Here is an 18056-nt window from a genome sequence, read left to right on the forward strand (position 1 = left end):
TTCACTTAACGTTAAGACTAAGGAATTAGTGGACCTGGGCAAGGACCACCGATGGCTGCTAAAACATTAGATTAAAAATTACCGAGAACTTTAAAATGGACAAATCAGACCAACAACACACAAACCCACTGGTCTAGCTCAGTTCACAAAGATCAGCGCCTACTCACTCGATGCCGGATGCGATGCAGTGGGGGAGACACAGCACCACCTGCCAAGTCACCCCACAGATACGAAGACGCCGCTGTGGGGTTCAGAGTGAGCCGCCCAAGACGTGTCTCTGGGCCATGGGACTGCTGAGAGCTGCAGGCAACGGGGACCCCGCAGCCTCCGGAGGAGCTCCTCCTCCTCCCTTCGCCAAGTTGTGTCAGGGACCCTGCTCACTGAACGTCACCAGAAGTCACTTTTCTGACCCGTCCACAGGGCAGGACAAACGACTAATGACCAGACACCTGCTTTCTTATCGTCCTGCAATGGCCTCCTGCGCTCCGAAGCCCCAGGTGCCTGGCGCCCTCCCCAGCTCAGGGTGCCACACGCCCCTATGCTTCATCTTGTCTCCGAACCTCTCCCGTACGGGGGAGTCTCTGACTCTCATGTACATGGGGTTCCCACGTGTACATACATCATAACATTTGGTCATTTTCTCATTACTGTGTCTCGCTTTGATTTACTTATTTGAGCAGCCAAACACTGAAGGGTGGAGGAGAGTTTCCTCCTCCCCTGCACTAACCTGCACCTAACCAGATCTAAATACCAGCACCAGTTTGCAGGAAATGCGGGGGACAGAGGAACCTGTCAAATGAGACCCGAGATGCAGACAGCAAAACCCTAAATGCGGGAAGCTTCACAGGACAAATGACCCAGTTTCTCCAACAACTAAATTGCATGGAAAAGAAAAAGATGGATAAAAACTTTTAGAATATAAGCTCAACAGACGTATCAACCAAATGTAGTAAGTCTTGTTTGAATTCTGATTTGTCATTTAAAAATTATGAAATGATGGGAGAAATTCAACATCTTGAATATTTCATATTAAGAATTTTTTTAAAGGGTGTGATGATGGTACTGTGGTTATGTTAAAAAAGAGTCCTCTTCTAGAGATACATTCTGAGTACCTGGAAATGAAATGAGGTGTCTGAACTTTGCTTAAGGATTTAGGGGGAAGGAGGAAGCAGGCAGATCAGACAAACTGGCCAGGTACCGAAAAATGCTGAAGCTGACTAATGAGGACTACTCCTTAATAAAAAGACCTCCCCCAAGCCCCCAAAAAACTGTATGATATTACCAAAGTGTTATCATGGGCTCTTGTCTTTCTTCTTGTTTGGAAAACTCTTTATAATGAAATTAGAAAAGCACGGACACGGATGAACTGGATTTACATGACACGATTTTCTGCATCAGGCTTGGTACTGAGCATTCCTTGTTCTTGCTGGGCAGCTACACCTTTTGGGGAAAAGGTGTAGCCCCTCCAGCCCCTCCAGGGCTGCCCACTATTAAGGCAGGGCCCGTGGAAGGAGGCAGTAGTTTGGGCTGGACTCATCCACAGAGAGGCAAAGTGCACTGAGCTTATGCCAAACCAGCATGAATTCCTCTGGCCACAGGACTGGTTCAAGAATGGAATCCCCACTGACAAAGATCCCCCTGCTCAGGCTTTGGGAAAATCTCCAGTCCTCTCCTAGTTGATTTAAAAGAAGACACAGTTTGGACCCGCGCTCAGCCATCTTGCCACATGATGGGGAGCCTGAGAATGAAACCAATCTGGGGGCAGCAGAGTTTGCTGTAGAGAAAAACTGGGTCTGTGTCTTTAGTTGGCCTTTGAATGAAAGCTGTTTCAGTTTTCTCCCCTTAAACCTCGGGTGGCTTGGATGTTTTGTCAAGTTATAATCGCCAGAGTCCTAACCAATGAAAATGTTTTCATTGCAAAAATTCATGTACTACCAATTACACAACCATAGATGCTTGTTCACTGACTCCCAAACCTCAGTCTCCTCCAGAGGGACCACTGTTATCTACTGATGTGTATCTTTCCAGATCTTCCCTATGCATTTACTGACATGTGATACAAAAGTACATGGTTGTGCACGTGTGAGAGACCTAAACAGCATCACATGTTCTACATATTCTGTGCTCTGGCCCTGTTCACTTAAAAATAACACAGTGTATCTCCAGATGGCCCTTCCAAGTGCACCAGAATCTCAAACAAATGCTAAGTGATCATTTGTCTCTCTGAACAACCCATACCTTCAAGGGGTGAAGGTACAAGATGATGTACCACGTTTCTGTAATTGAAAACAGATTTCGACAAAGTAACCTTGATGAACAGACCCTAGACAGTGGGCAGGAAACTGGAGCTGGAGCGTGAGAGGCAACAAAGTAGTACAACGGAAACAAACCCTTGGTCAGACCTCAGCTTGCTACTTACTAGCTGCACAGTGTTACAGTTGCATTGTAGTGGGGTTACTGGGCTGTAGCTAGCCTTGTCAGCTGTCCTGTTTCCTCACCTTGACATACAGGGTCTGGCAGAAGTAAATCCTGCTTGAGTGTGGTTGGTAGGGTAATCACATGCATGTAATAATTTATAGTTTAATTTTAACATTTCACCTAAAATGTCACAGGCTCTGCCTGAGTGTGATATTGTTATGTTAACGAATTACATGCTTCTGATTTTGTAATAAAAAAGGAGCATTATTTGTGCTGGACCCTGTATATAATGTTTATGATCCAGGCCAAAATTAAGAGCAAGCATGAGAAGCTTTTTGTAAAAGCAAAGCACTGTTCGATTTGCAGGTGTTAGGATGGTTTCACATTTGCTACCCACAAGCTGTTGGAGTTCTCCTTTCATTTAAAATACCTATTTTCAACATAAGTATAAAACCACTTGTTTTCACCCAGGAAATTAGCTGGTAAAAACAAGGTACCAATTTTTGGAGCATTTAAAGCAAAACAGAGAAATGTTCATTATTTAATTTCTTGCAAAACTCTGAAGGTGAAGTATTGGGTTGGCCAAAAAGTCCATATGATTTTTCCATAAAATAAAAGACATTTTTCATTTTCACCGATAACTTTATTGTGGATATTTTGAAGATGTCGGCTATCTCCCATGTGGTATAATGTTGACTGTTCTCAATTTGATTGCTACCTACTTCAAATGGTCTACCCAAGCATGAAGCATCGTGCTATGAGAAATCTCTAGCACAAAACCTCGCTAACCACTTTTGACATATTTGATCGGCCACAGGATCTTCTCCATACACCACACAAATCTTTTTTTGTGTTTCAGTTGCCTTTTTACCTTTCTTGAAATAATTAGCATAATATGCCAAAAAGTTGCATATTTTCTTCCATCTTTAATATTAAAATGGCTATACAAAAATTCACCAATTTTGATGTTTTTGTTTTAAATGCATGCTGATATGACAGCTGTCACAATCCAATCTAACAAAATTATTTCAAATGAGGTTAAAGACAACTAACTAAGCACTACTAGGTCCACCTTATGGAAAAAAAAATCAAATGAACTTTTTGTCCAACCCAATAATGATCCAAAGCAGTTTTGTTTCACAACTGCTTCTTGGCCTGCTGAGACTCTTAATACAACTAAGTTTCTGACGACAATATAGGTTTAGTTAGTTTCAAATAACTGAGATGAAATGAAAGTGAGCTGTGGATATAGGAAATAGCAAGCTTTGAAATGAGAAAATCCAAGAGCCCGCCTCACCACAAATGAGCACAGGAGCCGTCTCTCAGGTGGGGGTGAAGTGATATGTTGAAACCCACACCTGTTCAGAACAGGTGTTGCTCCCAGTCATTACCACCACTGGGGCGAGAGACCCCCTAAAACTATCAGCATGGGAAATACTCATCTCTCCCATTACCGCCACACACCTGACACCAACCAACTGTAAGGTGCACTGATACTGAGTGTGCCACCAAGAGAAACCAAGAATGCAAATCGGAGTTGCAGAACTGATAAAACAGGTGGGGGGTTTTGTCTGTTTTGTTCATGGCTGCATTACCAGTGCCAAGAATAGTGTACACAGTAATAAAGCACACAGTCAGCACTCCCTTCATATTAGCCACATACAAGAATGAGTAAGTGAAGACGGATGAGCCCTCCCGAGCAAAACCACAGACGGTGATCACTCTGTGGCTGGGAATATACAACATGATCTGGTAAAGCACTAGGGCAACCTTTAGGTGCCTTAAGCAGTACAAAGACTTCTAATCTGTTTTTAAAACCACAAAGCTATGCTGCTGGTGGAGAGTTTACGTATCTGTAAGAGTAAAGTCTCAGATTCTCTTTATTATACCAAGACAGGATGCAAAAAAAAAAAAAAAAAACCAACCAAACAAAAAAACACCTGAACCTGTCAATAAGATTTAAATGTTAGGTGATTATTCCAAACTTGTCTTTCTACTTCAATGGAGCACAGCTGTGGCAAAGACCATCTTTATTTTGCCCCATCATCACTGTCTACAAAATTCACTTTGCAGTTAGTTTTTCAAAGGCCCACTATACTCTGTGTGACACGGATGCAGCATCAAACAAGAGGCAGTGGACGAGTGACTCTGGGTGCGATGGGTGCCAACCAGACAAAACCCTGGGCACTGATGCAAACCCACAGCCTCATGCTCCTGACTCAGCATCTCAGGTCCTGGATGTGCGCACCAAAGGCTGTGAGCATCAGGCTCTTGCTCAGCCCCACATGCACTGCATCTGGCCTCTCTCCTGTTCTTGTACACGGCCAGGCCCTTGTGTGCCTGGGTGTGCCCCCGCTTGCAGCTAAGAAAACAGACGAAGCTTACCATGTTTGGGGGGAAGAGTTACAAACACATTAACAGAAAATCAAGAAGCAATGTGGCTAAGCGTTACAACAGAGATAAACTGGGTATTACAGAACCCTAGGGGAGTTGGGGTGAGGTGAGGAAAGTGATACTCAATACTGGGAGTGGATCGAGGGTGGGAATTTTTTAGGCGTGTGCTGGAGAAGCAAAGGCAGAGAGGTGAGAGGTGGGGTGTTGGCCACCAAGACCCAGGAATGGTCTGCTGCTTATGGAGCACGAAGCAGTCACATTGGGGAGGGGGTGGGAGAGGGGAGGAGAGACCACCTGCAGACCTGGATTACCAGGAAGGTGGTGGTGTGTTTTAGGAAGATGACTCTGAGCTGGTTTGTGGAGGATGGGCTCAAGGTTAGATAGGGTAAAGACAACCACCAGAAAAGAGTAATTCAGGAGATGAAACAGGTAAGACCAAGGGACATTGGATGAGCGGTGGGGGAAGCAGAGAGGAATCTGGGAGTGCAATACCATGCACCCAGCCAGTCTGAGTGGATGGTGGGAACAGAATCAGAGAGCACGGGTGGCAGATGGGCAGTGGAAGGGAACAGGTTACAGGGAGAAGGAAATGAGTCCCCTTAAGGCATTCTGAGTCTGAAACTCCTGTGGGACACCCAGGTGGAGATGCCAGGTGAGCAGGGCGTCACTGAGCTGAAGTAGCAAAGGCCTGGGCTAGAAATTTAGGTTTAAGAGCCTTCGATGTATCTGGGATACCTGAAACCATGAGAGTCAATTCAGTCTGTCAGAGAGATCCTCACAAAATTAAGTCAGGAATTTTGGTCTTCATTCCTCTTTCTAACAGACTTCCCATGAAACTGTTTTTTTTTTTTTTTCCCTGGGTGGCCCCTTGTGACTTCTCTTCTAGGCTTGTACAATGCCAGTACAGGGGAGATAACATCTATTCTTTCAAGTAGACCCTGAATATATTAGTAAATAAACCAAACTTTTAGTGCAGTAGAAAAACCTCCATTTGATATTGTAGCGCACACCTCGGGGGTCGGGGGGGGCATAAGGATCTATAGGACATTTTGCATCAGGTGAACAAAATCCTTCAAGAGCACCCACTGCAGTTAAAATCCAGCTACAACCCTTAACGTGACCCTGCCTCACCCTCCCTGACTTACAGGTCTCTTCTAGCCATTCCTCAAGCTTGCCTCCCTCTCGCCTCTGTTCAGATATAATGAACATCGCCCCGGGGTGGCCTTCCTGGTCCAGCCTACGTAGAGAAGCTCCCTCCTTTCCCGATTTCCATTTCCGTTATAACACTACACAAACTCTGCTATAGCGATCTCCCTTCCCAGCTTTGCGAGCACCAGTTCCCCTAAAGTAGGGATGGTCTTCTCTCCCATAACCCCAGCTCCTAAAGGTATTGGTCAGATGATGGTGTGAATCGATGACCACAGCAGGATGGATCACGTTGAGCCTAGTATTTAAAGTACAGGCGCGGGGTCCGGCAGATCGGGTCAAATCCCAGCTTCCTCACTCACTGTGACCTCCAGCAGACTACCTAACCCCTGTCGGCCTGCCCCTTAAACGTAAAACAAGACTAGACCCAGCAGGAAGCGGTTCCCACGGTGTGAACACACAGAAAAGTAAGCGGCAGGAGCGCGAGCCACAGCTCCGCCGGCGGCTCGGCGCCGGTCCCGCCGCCATGTGGCGCGGCTCATCGCCGGGCGCCCACCTGTCTCCCTCTGAGTCTTCACGCTGATGTACTGGCGCAGCTTCCTCACCGCCCGGTCCCGGATGCCCTTCTCGTGGGACGCCAGACGCTGGGCGAACTGGATCTCGGCCGGCTGCATGGCGGGGCGCTTTGCAGCATCCCTGGCGACAGTCTTCCACCCCTCGACCTCCCGCCGTTCCCGAGCGACTGCCGCCTGGCCGCTCCGGCCGCGACTGCGCGGAGGAGAGTGGCGAAGCGCGGGGTGATGGCGTCACGAAGGCGCCGGCTGCCGCTCGCAGCGCGTTCTGGGAGAGAGAGCGTCGTGCCCTGGCACCTGGCGGAGCAACCCGCTGCTTTGCGCCTTCACGCCTCCGCTGTCTTTCTGCAGCCAGATCTGGGGGCTGTCGCCTGCGAGGCTAGCCAAGCAGGGTTGGCTCCTCGCCTGGAAGAGTCGGATGGCCAATTGTAAATGGCCTGGAATCTTTAAGGTCACACACACACACACACACACACACACACGCACATCCATTTCGTTGGCAGCTGTTCTACAAAATGCACAACACCGAGATTTTTTTGTTGTATTAAACTTCTTGTACCGTCTCCGCAGGTGGACACTGGGAAGAAGGGCTGTTCTTCAGATTCTTGCAGGGATGCTGGGGGTAGCCCCAATGAGAGGCCTCTGCTGCCGTTGCAGGCCGCGCCCCTCCAGCGTCTTGGTCTCGCTTCAAGGGCAGTTCTCGGTGCGCGGGCAGGGCCAGCGGCAGGTTATAGCAGGTGCTGGGGGCTCAGGGCAGGTCCCTGGGGGCAGGGGAACCGCAAGTGCAGGCAGATTCCGGGATGGGGGTGGGCAGGGATTTGAAGCCTGTGCTTAGGACACCACTCTCAGGTCTGGAGAGCACACACTACACTCTGGAGACTTGGTAGTGTCAGCTTCCTGGGGGTTTCAGAAACAGACAAAGTCTTAGTTGTGAAGTGACCCAGTACATTTGAACCCATAGGCTGCACCATATTTTGCGAACTCAGTGGGCCTAGTGGGGCAAGCGAATGGACTAGGTGGCGTCTCCAAACTTACGGTACTCATCTCAGTTATAACCAGCTGGCTAGATGGACGCTCCTGTATCAGGCGCACTTCCTGAGGAGCCTGGAGCCCGAAGTTTTCACCCTTGCTAGGAGTTTAGAGCGAGCGCAGGAGCGTGGCCGCTAGCTGCACAGGTAGCAATTCACTTGAACTCATTGCCCTTTAGCCTAGCATCTCTCGCCAAACAGGAAAGGCCGATTCTATTTACTTCACTTGTCACTTACACCTGGGCCTTGCTGTTCTTCCACTTTGCAGTTAATAAGTTTAAAACCGCAGCTACGCCAGAAGAGCCAAAGCGAAATCCAGCTGATCCCACCCCTCCTCCATAGTGCAGACAATGCAGCTCAAACCCTACGAAGTTTGAGCCTCGCCGCTCTCCATAGCCGCTCCGCTCAGTCCTGACTACGTTCCCGCACTTTCTGGCGTGAGAGGTCAGAGGGCGCGCCACCGCTCAGGCACACGGAGCGGACCCGGGCCGCAAAGGCCATGGATGAGGCAGACGGCGCTGAGGAGGCCTTCGGGGTTAGTGGGGAGGCCCTGGGCCGCTGTCCCATGGTCTGAGCTGCCACCCTCCCTTCCCCGCGCCGGACCGCAGTCTGTGTGCGCCTCGTCCAGTGCACTCGGGGACAGCGTGGCCTGGCTCTGGGGTGCGGGCCGCGCGACCCCGCCTCTGACACGGTGGATGCGGGTCCCGGAGGCCGCGCGGTTGGGCGGTGGGTGCGCGAACGGGAGATGAAGGTGGCTCCCCTCAGACACCCGCAGCCCTCCGTCCCCGGGAGGCCGCGAGTTGTGTGTCGGGGTTTAGTGCAGGCTCAGAGTTGCCCCCACGTCACTTGTGCTGCACGGGGTCGAAGAAGGACCCCGGTTCCGCCCGCTGTTAATGGCGGTACTCTGGGGAAGTTCCCAGCTTCCGGTTTCCGGCTTAGACCACCTTGGAGGGTTGTGGTGAACTCAAATGAGGTGGCCGGCCTTGGCCGCCCAGTAGGAATCATTTCCTCCATCACCTTGGCACTGAGACGTTAAGGGGAAGTTGCTGGCGTTTTCTTCGACTCTCGGGCTTGGGGCCTCGTATGCGCTTAAAGGAATAGCTCCCACTTTGAGAGCTGGGGGTTCAGCTCCGAGAGGTAATATATACAGCAGAGAGCACATTAGGTGAAGCCGTAAGTTTGCATCTAGGAACATAAGAGGCATTAAAAGGAAGCAAGCTGGCGGACTACTGGAGAGACTTGTAATAATCCAAAGATCTTGTTCTGATTTCAGCTCTTGGGAACCAAAGAAGAATTTGTTAAAGTCCGAAAGAAGGACCTGGAACGGCTGACAACGGAAGTGATGCAAATACGGGACTTCTTACCCAGAATACTAAACGGGGAAATGCTGGAAACCTTCCAGAAATTAAAGACTGTGGAGAAAAGTGAGTCTCACTTCATCTTGAGCAGTCACTTGGCGACAGTGGTCTGATCCCGCACCACTGGCTTGACCTGGAAAACAAAAGTACCGTATTTCGCTGTGTTTAATGTGCTCTCGTGCATGTATAATGCACAACCATGTTTTTGGCCCAAACTGTCAGGAAAAAGAAGCTTTCCTTTTAATTTTTTAATTAAATTATTTATTTATATTTAGAAACAAAACCAATTATTCTATTCCAGGGTATTATTTTGCATACACATACCATTATTGCTTTCTAGAGTTACACCTTTAATCATAAGCATAAATAAAATAGTTAAAAACATGTATATAGATATGGGGTTAGTACTACCCATGTGTAATGTACATCCTTAGTTTTCCCTCACAGATTTGGGCAAAAAACATGCACATTACCCACTACAAAATAGGGTAATTGTAAATAAACTTCAAGGTATGGTTGTAGTCCTTAATTATGTTTGGGAGTCAAGTAAGACATAAGAAAAGGAGAGGCTTGAGTGAGTAACTGGGACATATGTAGTTTATTTTGGAGGCAGGGTTGCTAGTTTTCTGAAGTATCTGTTACTAGCTTCTCTTTCTTTCCACCTGTCTTCCTTGGCAGAAGAATTTTGTACTTTGGAGTTGAAACAGATCTGCTCTAAAAATTAAGTCTTTATGGGTGGAATTTAAGGATCTTACCATGGAGTTAAATGTGTCTGCAGAGATGGCTGGATATGTGTTTACTTGCCTCCAGGTTGATGGGTGGGTCAGTTTCTAGCATTGGTTGAAGTTCCAGCTTGCTAGGACTTGGCCATTTAGGTTTTCAGATTTGAGACAAGCCATTGTGTCACAGATCTTTCTAGGAGCCTATTGAAGTTCTTGGGGATACTCAGGATTGATTTAGCACCTGCCTGATAGAGGCTGAGTTACAATTAAATAAAGTTTCAGTGGTTAGGGTTAACTCACCACAGTGCGTGGGGCTGTTCCCCATCACTTTAGGACAGGTGCACCCAGGGGACCTGGGTTGTGTTTCTAGCACTAGTCCAGACTGGAAGATAGCTTCACAGGACAAGTTTCTGGTTTGCACAAACATATTTGGTCTAGGAGTGACCACATCCAGTTAGAGGGGAGAATGTTCATTGTTCTCATAGCTCCCCCCACCCCCTTGCCTTTGTTTTATTCTTTTGTTGAAATCCTCAGATCCACTCTCCTCTGCTCTGCCCTGTGGACTCCTGCAGGCTGCCTGCCTCCAGCTCCCTTGCTGGCTGCCAGCAGGGCTCACCAGTGGAAGGCATCAGTGGGCAGAGAGAGGGATGGGGGCATTTCTGCTTGCCCTCTCCACCGCTGTGACTCTCACCAGGGGCTTCCTCCTCCGTGGTCTGTAAGCCTCCAGCAACGCTGTTTCCTACTCTTTCCTCCCCTCATTCCTTCAGCCGAGGGCTGTTGCCAGTCCCTGAGTGCCCCACCATCTTGTTGGGTCTCTTGTCCTTGCTCTCCCATTAAGTCTCAACATTTGGGTTGATTTGTTTGCCATCAGGACCTTACCACATACGTTCATGTTGCTGGTTCCCATAGCTGCAGGTCATTGATTTCTTAAACTCCCCAGTCTGACGCCAGCTTATCCAGCACCTTCTGAGCATCATCCTGAGTGCATTTATTTTAAGGGAAGGAAAGCGCCAACCAATAGTGAGTATGTCAGTCTGATGGTGGTTAGGGTTCTCACTGCAAATTAGGAAACTGGCATTCTGAAAAGCGCACCGGGGGCTCCTGAGCTGATCAGCATGAGTCGATCTTTGAAGGTCAGTCCTCTGCCCAAATGAAATTGTGCTTATGGAAGCAAGGGTCTCACCGAAGGCAGGCTTTGGGATGTCTTGCCCCGCAGTCCCCGGCCTTCCTCAGACCATGTCGTCGACTTTTCCTCACTGGTCTCTTGACCCATTTCTTCTCAGTCTCCTTTGCTGATTCACCCTCCTCTGCAGCAGCCTGTTGGCCAGTGGAGTTCTTTGAGGCTCAGGCCTGGGCCCACTCTGCCGTCATTCCATGACCGCTCTGTGGGCAATGTTACATACACATGGCTCCAGTGACCATCTTGGTGCCAGCAGCTCCCAGATTCATCTCCAACTCAGACCTCCTCCAGGCACAGGCCCTGCATCTAACTGCTGTGTGGCCTTTCTTCTCACATGTTTGGCAATCATTTCAAGTTCTAAATGTCTGTCCTAGCCTAATCAGTCTATGACCATGAGGAAGGACCTGATCGTCTCACGAGGTCAGGTTTACTGGCTCATCGCAGTGAGGAAGACCACACAGCAGAGGAACTGTGGGCATCTTGCCAACAAAGGAAAGGACAGAGTTACTGTAGGATTTGGGGCAGGGTGGAGTTTAGGTGACACACAGGTGAAGCTGTGTTTTGATGGGCTTCAAGCAAAGTAGGGCTGTGTGTGAAGTGGTCAGCATCAGGTCTGTCTGCGGTGGACCCAGGTTCTGTTTCCTTGGAAACTACAAAGTTAACAGGGATGTGGAACACAGTGTGTAGAAACCCCTGTTTGAACTCTGTAGCTAGCTGGAGAGCAAGGCTGCTGCTCTGGGTCACAGTGGTTTTGATCCCACAGGCGACAGTGGAGTGTTTCCTTCGTACTGGTGTCAGCAGAATTCCCAATAGTGTGGGACTCGACAGGCAAGTTCTAAGTTCTCTCTGAATAAGAAGCCCGCAGTCACTGAAAGGGGGAGTCGTCGTGACACTTCTACAGTTGCACTGTGTCCCTTGGGAGAACTATTACTTCCTGTTAACTTGGCAGCTGGCTTCACCTGTGTGTGTCATCCCAGCTTGACAAATCACAGGACAGTTTCACTCTCTCAGAGCAGGTCGTTTTTTTATCTTTTCACAGGTGACTCATGATATCCATCATCCCCCCATCCCACCCCAAATTGGGCTGCCTGAGACTCCTCAAATTCCCACCCTCCAGACTAGAGACGACCAAGGATTCCCCTTGTTGCCCACCTCTCCTGCTCACTGTTAACCTGTCCACCAGTAAGCCCTGTGCGTTCCCCCCGGGGATGCACCTGACTTTGTGAGTGTGCCTCCACGGCCACGCCGCCACCTGAGTCCTGGCCCCTGTCATTTTACCCCAGTTTCTGCCTCCTGGCAGTGTCCACTCTTTGCCGCTACCCAGTCTGTTCTTTGTACTGTAGCCCAAGTCATTTTTAACAAGTCAGTCTGATTGTGTCATTCTCCTGCCTAAGTCTTCAGTGGCTTCTCCTTGCCCTTAGGGTAAGGACCAAAAACTCGGCAGAACACGGACCAAAACCCACTGCCACCCAACAACCTAAACCAAACACTGCCGTGGCTGGAGAGTTCCATCCTAGCGCCATGAGATGGATTACGGCTCTGCTTGCCCCCGCTGCTGGCACACTGCCGGGCGCCTGCGGCGGGGGAGGATCCCTAATGGCAGCTCCTTCCTCTGCACTTCTCTGGGCTCCGGGATCATGACCCACCCCAGGCCCTGGCTGTCTGACAGCTCCATGCTCTGTGGTTATCTCCCTAGCCCGATGAGACCGTTGCCCACTCTGCTCCGCCCTGCTGCCTCTTTGCCTGTGCTGCTTGAGTATGCGGACGCCCAGGGAAGCGCTGGGGGGAGCCATGCCCGCTCACATCACAGGTTTGGGTCCTTCAGTGTGTGTGACCTGCTAGCTCTCGGGGACCTTCTAATGGCTTTTGTTTAAATTCTGCTTTCTTTTTATTCTCGGTGGGAAGACTGATCTGCTACATCGCTCTCATAGCTAGAAATGGAAGTCCTTCCGTGTAAGTTGTTGTGGTTGTAAAAGTACACTGTAATGTCACACAGAAAGGATAGGCTAAGAGATGTTCCAAATTAAAGGAAGCTAATGGTATGTGACAATGAAATGCAATACCCGACCCTACGGTGGATGCTGCACCTGGAAGGAAGAAAGCACTGTAAAAGGCAATTTTGGGTCATTTGACAAAATCTGGGTGTTGGTTCCAGAGTAGATAAAGGTGCTAATATTAATTTGCCTGGGTTTGACAACCGTGTATATAGTAGGTGTCTAAGACATTTTCTCTATTCTAGGGAAATAGTCATTGAAGTATTTAGGAGTAAAGGGCCTTGATATAAGTGTGTAACTTACCCTCAGGTGACTCCAGAAATATATATTGTGTGTGTGTGTGTTTGGTACAAGTGATGAGCAAGTGTGGTGAAATGTTACGAGTGGATAAGTCTGAGCAAAGGCTCTATGGCTATTTTTTGTTCTTTTTTTTAAATTCATGTAATGTTCTATAAGTTTGAAATTATGTCCAAATGAAAAGTTTAAAAACAAATTGTAAAGTTTAAATATTTACAGAACCGAAAGTATCCTTGCTGTCCTCTTAGGTTCTTAGCAGTGATTTCTGTACCACACGATTTCCGAAGCCTGGGTGATTTGAGATGAAGTTTGCAAGAGTTGGATATTGATGAGAAGAGAGGGGATCTCTCTTTTCGCTCAGGGAAGGATTATTATTTCTGGTCATAGAAATACGAACTAGAGAGAGAGTCATGAAGAGTGGGACAAACGAGGATCAAGAAAAGATTATTTAATTTGACCAAAAGTTACTGCAGCCCAAATGGGTAAGATCAGAGTGTATCACATCCATATCCTGGAAGGAAATAAAAGGGATAAAAAAAGAATGGAAGGAAGGGATGGCAGACCAAGGTATGAGCAGGGTTTCGGGAACCAGCCCCAGGCTAGCATAGGCCCGGGAACTAGAAAGTGGGGTGCCATCACCCCCCAGGGCCTGAAGGAGTGGCAGGAGAGCCACCAGACTCGCAGGAGGGTCGGGGCTCCACAGGACCACGGCCTTCCCCAGAAGGTAAAGTGACTGCTGATGTGATGCATTGGGGGAAGTCAGCGTCCCAACCTCCGTCTCCTGTCCTCGTTGCTGGTGGGGCCGCCACTCTCCAAATCCAACAGGAAGCCATACACAAGGGAAGCTGGTTGCTTTGGCCTTTGACTTAATGCTCTTTGGGGCACAGAGCAAGGCGGAGACTTGTCTAGAATATGGGGGGCCGGGGAAGAAGAAAACAGTCTCCCAGGGGCTTACAGACAGAGGCAGTTGAACAGTGGCCAAGAGAGCATAGAGACATTTGAGTAGATCCCTCCCAACCCCTGATTGTTAACATTGTGTTTGGATTTGTATGCCAGTAAATGAAGAGCAGAATTCCCTGACTCTGGGTTGGGAAATACTTAACAATTCATTTGAGTTCAGCAAGGTGGAGTGTAGTTTTTTTGTGATATTTAAAGTCTTCTAGTAAATTTAGTTGGTAAGTCAATCTGGTAGGTGTTATCTGCCGGATGTCCGTCAGTCACAGCTAGGTAGGGTGGGGATATAAGAAGGATAAGAATGAATCCTTTTCCTTGATGATTTACAGGTAAACTGAGGAGTTCTCGTGTGCAGGGGTGAGAAGGCAGCACTACAAGGGCCTGCCCCTTATGTTGGCAGCGCTGGCACAGGGCAAATTCCTATCAGTCACACATTTTCTTCATTCTGTAAAAGATTACTCCAGTGGTATTTATGTTAGAAAAATAGCGGTTTGCAGATTTTTGGCAGTGCAGGAAAAAAAAAATGCTATTTCCATGTTTTGGTTCTAAGCTCCCACCCCTACCCCACCCCTTTGGTTGCTTTAGAAACTTGACGGCTAATTAAAATGTTGTTTGGTTGGCTTAGAATGGGCCCTGGGATTTCAAGTGCATTAAAACTCCTTAACTGAGAGTTTTTAAGAAATGAAATCTTGACTATTCTAATTTTTTCACTTCTCAACATGCTGCCTCTGGCACTGAGATGGGAGGTGTTTGAGTTAAATGAGGTTGTTAGGTGGGCCCCAGTCTGCCTTGGTCCGGCCGCAGGGGGTCAAGGGGTCCCACAGGTGAGGGTAGGCGTCGGCAATGGGTAACAGACGACAACACGCCTCAAAGGACAGTGAAGCTCTGTTCCGTTTATTGCAAGCACAAGCAGGTTTTTATATTTTCATTTTAGGTAGTGATTAACATTTGCAGGTGTATAGCATGATCAGTTAAGCAGAAAAAATCAATACAAAGGTAACCAGGAAAAGTACAAGAATTTCCATAGTTTCAGTTATATTAAACAAAAATTGTTTTGACCAGGAGAACCATTAATCAGCTGATTTGAAATAGCTCTATGTACAGAGTTTGAATGTCTTATTGTTTATTAAAGGTCTAGAATTTGGCATGGGGCAAAAAGGTACGCTAGACCGAGCAGAGGTTAGGAAATTGATTATAAGGCCTTTGTGATGTCTAACTTAGCTATCTATCTTTCTGTCCAAAATGTTTCTCTATGTACTATGGACTCTAACTCCTTGGTAATTGTATCTACGTGCTTAGTTTATAGTATCTAACAAGCTTCTCCTGTTTCTTTGCCTGCTAAATTCTAATTAATATATATTTCTGTTCAAGGTAAAGGAGGGGCTGTTACTCCAACAACTTTTAGACATTCAGGGGCTATTTCATTAGAGGGGATTAACTTGGGGGAGCGCTCTGGGTAATTCTGGCTCCCTGCTACCTAGTATTAACTTGTCCTGCATCTGCTTAACTGGGTCAGGGAAGGAAATATTCTTCCCCTTGGACTCACTGGACACTGTGGGCCTTTCCTCCTCTGGGCCCCCAGAGAGGGTATTATTTGGGGAAAGGCCAAGGTGGCATAGTTCTCAGTCTGACCTAGTTGTTGATCAGCTCTGAGAATGGCCATTATTTCTAGGAGATTCCAAATTATCAGAAAAGTAAATGTCAGAACACCAAGAGACAGCAAAAACAGAATCAACACTGTATATCCACTTATGCCACGTCCTCCAGGCCTGAATATGCTTCTTTGAGGCCATATTCCCCACACTCGGACTTTGTCAGACAGCATGGTTGGAGCTGGAACTGGACGTGGCACCAGTCCTCCTCATAGAAGGGACATCTGGACACAAACAGGTGCAGACAGAATGGAGGTAGTGCAGAGAGACGGGGAAGGCCAGATGAAGGCGGCGGTGGGTTGGAATTGTGCCACCGCGTACCAGAGGTGAGGAGGAAGGAAGGATCCTCCCCCTACAGGTTTCGGGAGGAGTGTGGCCCGCAGACACCTTGATTTCAGACTTGTAGCTTCCAGAATTGTGAGAGAATACATTTATTTCTGTCCTAGACCACCCAGTTCGTGCTCTCCAGGCATCTTCTACTTGTCGAAAGTTTGCATTCCAACACTTACCTTTAAGAAAAGACCTACATTAGTTAGTACCTGTTTTTGCTCATTGAAAGCAATCTGAAGGCAACTTTTGCTTTTACCAAATAAAAAGGCTGGAAGTGAAAACAGCATTCAGCATTTGCTTTGCAGCAGTGGTTATAAAGGCAGCACGCACCTGGACCGCCAAGCTCCTCGGCCAGGAACCACACTCAGCATCGAGCTGCCAGAGCTTTCTACTGAGTCTGTTAGCATCTGGGCTTTATGTCCATTTATTTTGTGCATCTGTCAGCAAGACGTGTCCTGAGATAATTGCTTCTTCACTTTATGTCATTTGGCTCATGAAGGTTTCATAGGAACACTCTACTTTTGGATAGCTGGGGATGTCTGTACCAGGAAATGAATACACCTTCCAGGTCTCAGCTCAGAGTGGAATCCATCAGGAGTTAATTCTGAGTTCTTTTCTAGACCTATTAGAGAGTGATAAGGCAAAAGTTAATGGCTTTTAAAAAGACTTTACTTTGGATTTGAGACTCTTAGTTATTTTGATCAGAAACAAATATTTTCATATTAATATGAAACAACTAGTAATTTATTATAGACATGCCAAGTGATAAAGGCTAGGGGACTTGATCCCTTTCGTATAGTTTAAATTTCTTTTGTCAGTGTTTTCATCTGTAGCTCTCTGTCCTGCCTGTGAATAGTTCTCTGTACCTTCCCTGTGAATCAGTTGAGCATTAAGAGATACATCATTCTCATGTTATTAAAACTGTCGAAAAGGATTATAAAATTCAGAGGATAAATAGATAGTGAAAGGGCCTGTTGTTTAGTTTGTTTTTATGTGTTTGTGTTCTGTCTCAGCCACCCTTCATTCAGTTAACAGTTAAGTGGAGTTTTCTCCTTCATTTCAAAAGCTGTAGATTAGCTGTTGAAATACAGTGCAGGCTGAGTGGCTGCCCCTTCCCTGTTCTAATTAGTGAGGCTGGGCAAGACAATGCCTTGACTGTATATAGTATTTCATTCACTGTTCGGATTATTTCTGTCTCTGATTTTTTTTAAAAATTGCAAATTAATCTCATTACAGAAGAATAAAACATAAAGTACTTGTGGTTTTATTGAAGAATTAGCCAAAAGAATGTTTAAAGAAGTGAAATTTATTTTTGTGGCACATATTTATGCAGTGCCCATTACATGCCTCCTGGTGTTCTGTGTGGCAGGCATGGCCACGTTGAAAGTGCACGGTTGTCCAAATGTACATAGCGAAGTCCTAACCTCCCGTATCGCAGAATGTGACTTTATTTGGGAACGAGCCTTTACAGAGGTAATCAAGTTAAAGTGAGGTAACTAGGATGACCTCTAATCCAACATATGACGTGTGTTCTTACAAAAGGGAATTTTGGACCCAAGTGTGTATAGAAGACGGTGTGAAGAGACCAAAGAGAAGACAAACCGAGGATAGAGGTCTTCACAGTTCTTCATAGGAACCAACTGTGCTGACACTTCGATCTCAGACTTGTAGCCTCCAGAACTGGGAGACAATAAATTTATTGTTTTAAATAAAAACTGATAAGTAAATAAAATTAAAAAAGAAAATGCAAGGGGGCAGTTTTGTCAGGAGGCCACGGCAGCGGCAATGCTCCCATTTGGCCACAAGGCGGCGGCCTCGCACTGAGGAAAGGCACCTGCTTCCTCCTGGAGAGCCCAGGGTTGGGGGTCGCATCCCTAGTCCCTGGTGGTGACAGTGCGATGGGCTGGCCTGTGCTTGAATGGAGTATTTTAACCCCATCCTTCTGTTAACGTGCAGGTGGACAGCTATGTAGAGTGAGAGGCTATGGAATTACCACAATGAGTCAGAATTC

At 47.3% G+C, this 18056-nt stretch overlaps 2 protein-coding genes across 4 annotated transcripts in view; one reads left to right on the forward strand and one right to left on the reverse strand.

Annotated features, from left to right (window-relative positions):
* Positions 1-6747, reverse strand: part of RRP1B (ribosomal RNA processing 1B) — a 29707-nt gene extending 22960 nt beyond the window's left edge. The window contains exon 1 of one of the 2 annotated variants that reach the window (XM_053657739.1): positions 6515-6747. In XM_053657739.1, the coding sequence (XP_053513714.1) occupies positions 6515-6632 (118 nt within the window). In that variant the 5' untranslated portion in view covers positions 6633-6747. The remainder of the gene's footprint in view (positions 1-6514) is intronic. The other variant, XM_053657740.1, reaches the window with a different exon arrangement.
* A 1171-nt stretch (positions 6748-7918) lies between these two features.
* Positions 7919-18056, forward strand: part of HSF2BP (heat shock transcription factor 2 binding protein) — an 80950-nt gene continuing 70812 nt past the window's right edge. Inside the window, exons 1-2 of one of the 2 annotated variants that reach the window (XM_037136337.2) lie at positions 7919-8093; positions 8832-8982. In XM_037136337.2, coding sequence (XP_036992232.2) covers positions 8058-8093; positions 8832-8982 — 187 coding nt within the window. In that variant the 5' untranslated portion in view covers positions 7919-8057. Of the gene's footprint in view, positions 8094-8570; positions 8696-8831; positions 8983-18056 lie in introns of those variants that run through there. The other variant, XM_053657593.1, reaches the window with a different exon arrangement.

The sequence above is a fragment of the Artibeus jamaicensis genome, unplaced genomic scaffold (genome assembly GCF_021234435.1).
Source record: "Artibeus jamaicensis isolate MK-2021 breed Jamaican fruit bat unplaced genomic scaffold, CSHL_Jam_final scaffold_474, whole genome shotgun sequence".
Lineage (NCBI taxonomy): Eukaryota > Metazoa > Chordata > Mammalia > Chiroptera > Phyllostomidae > Artibeus > Artibeus jamaicensis.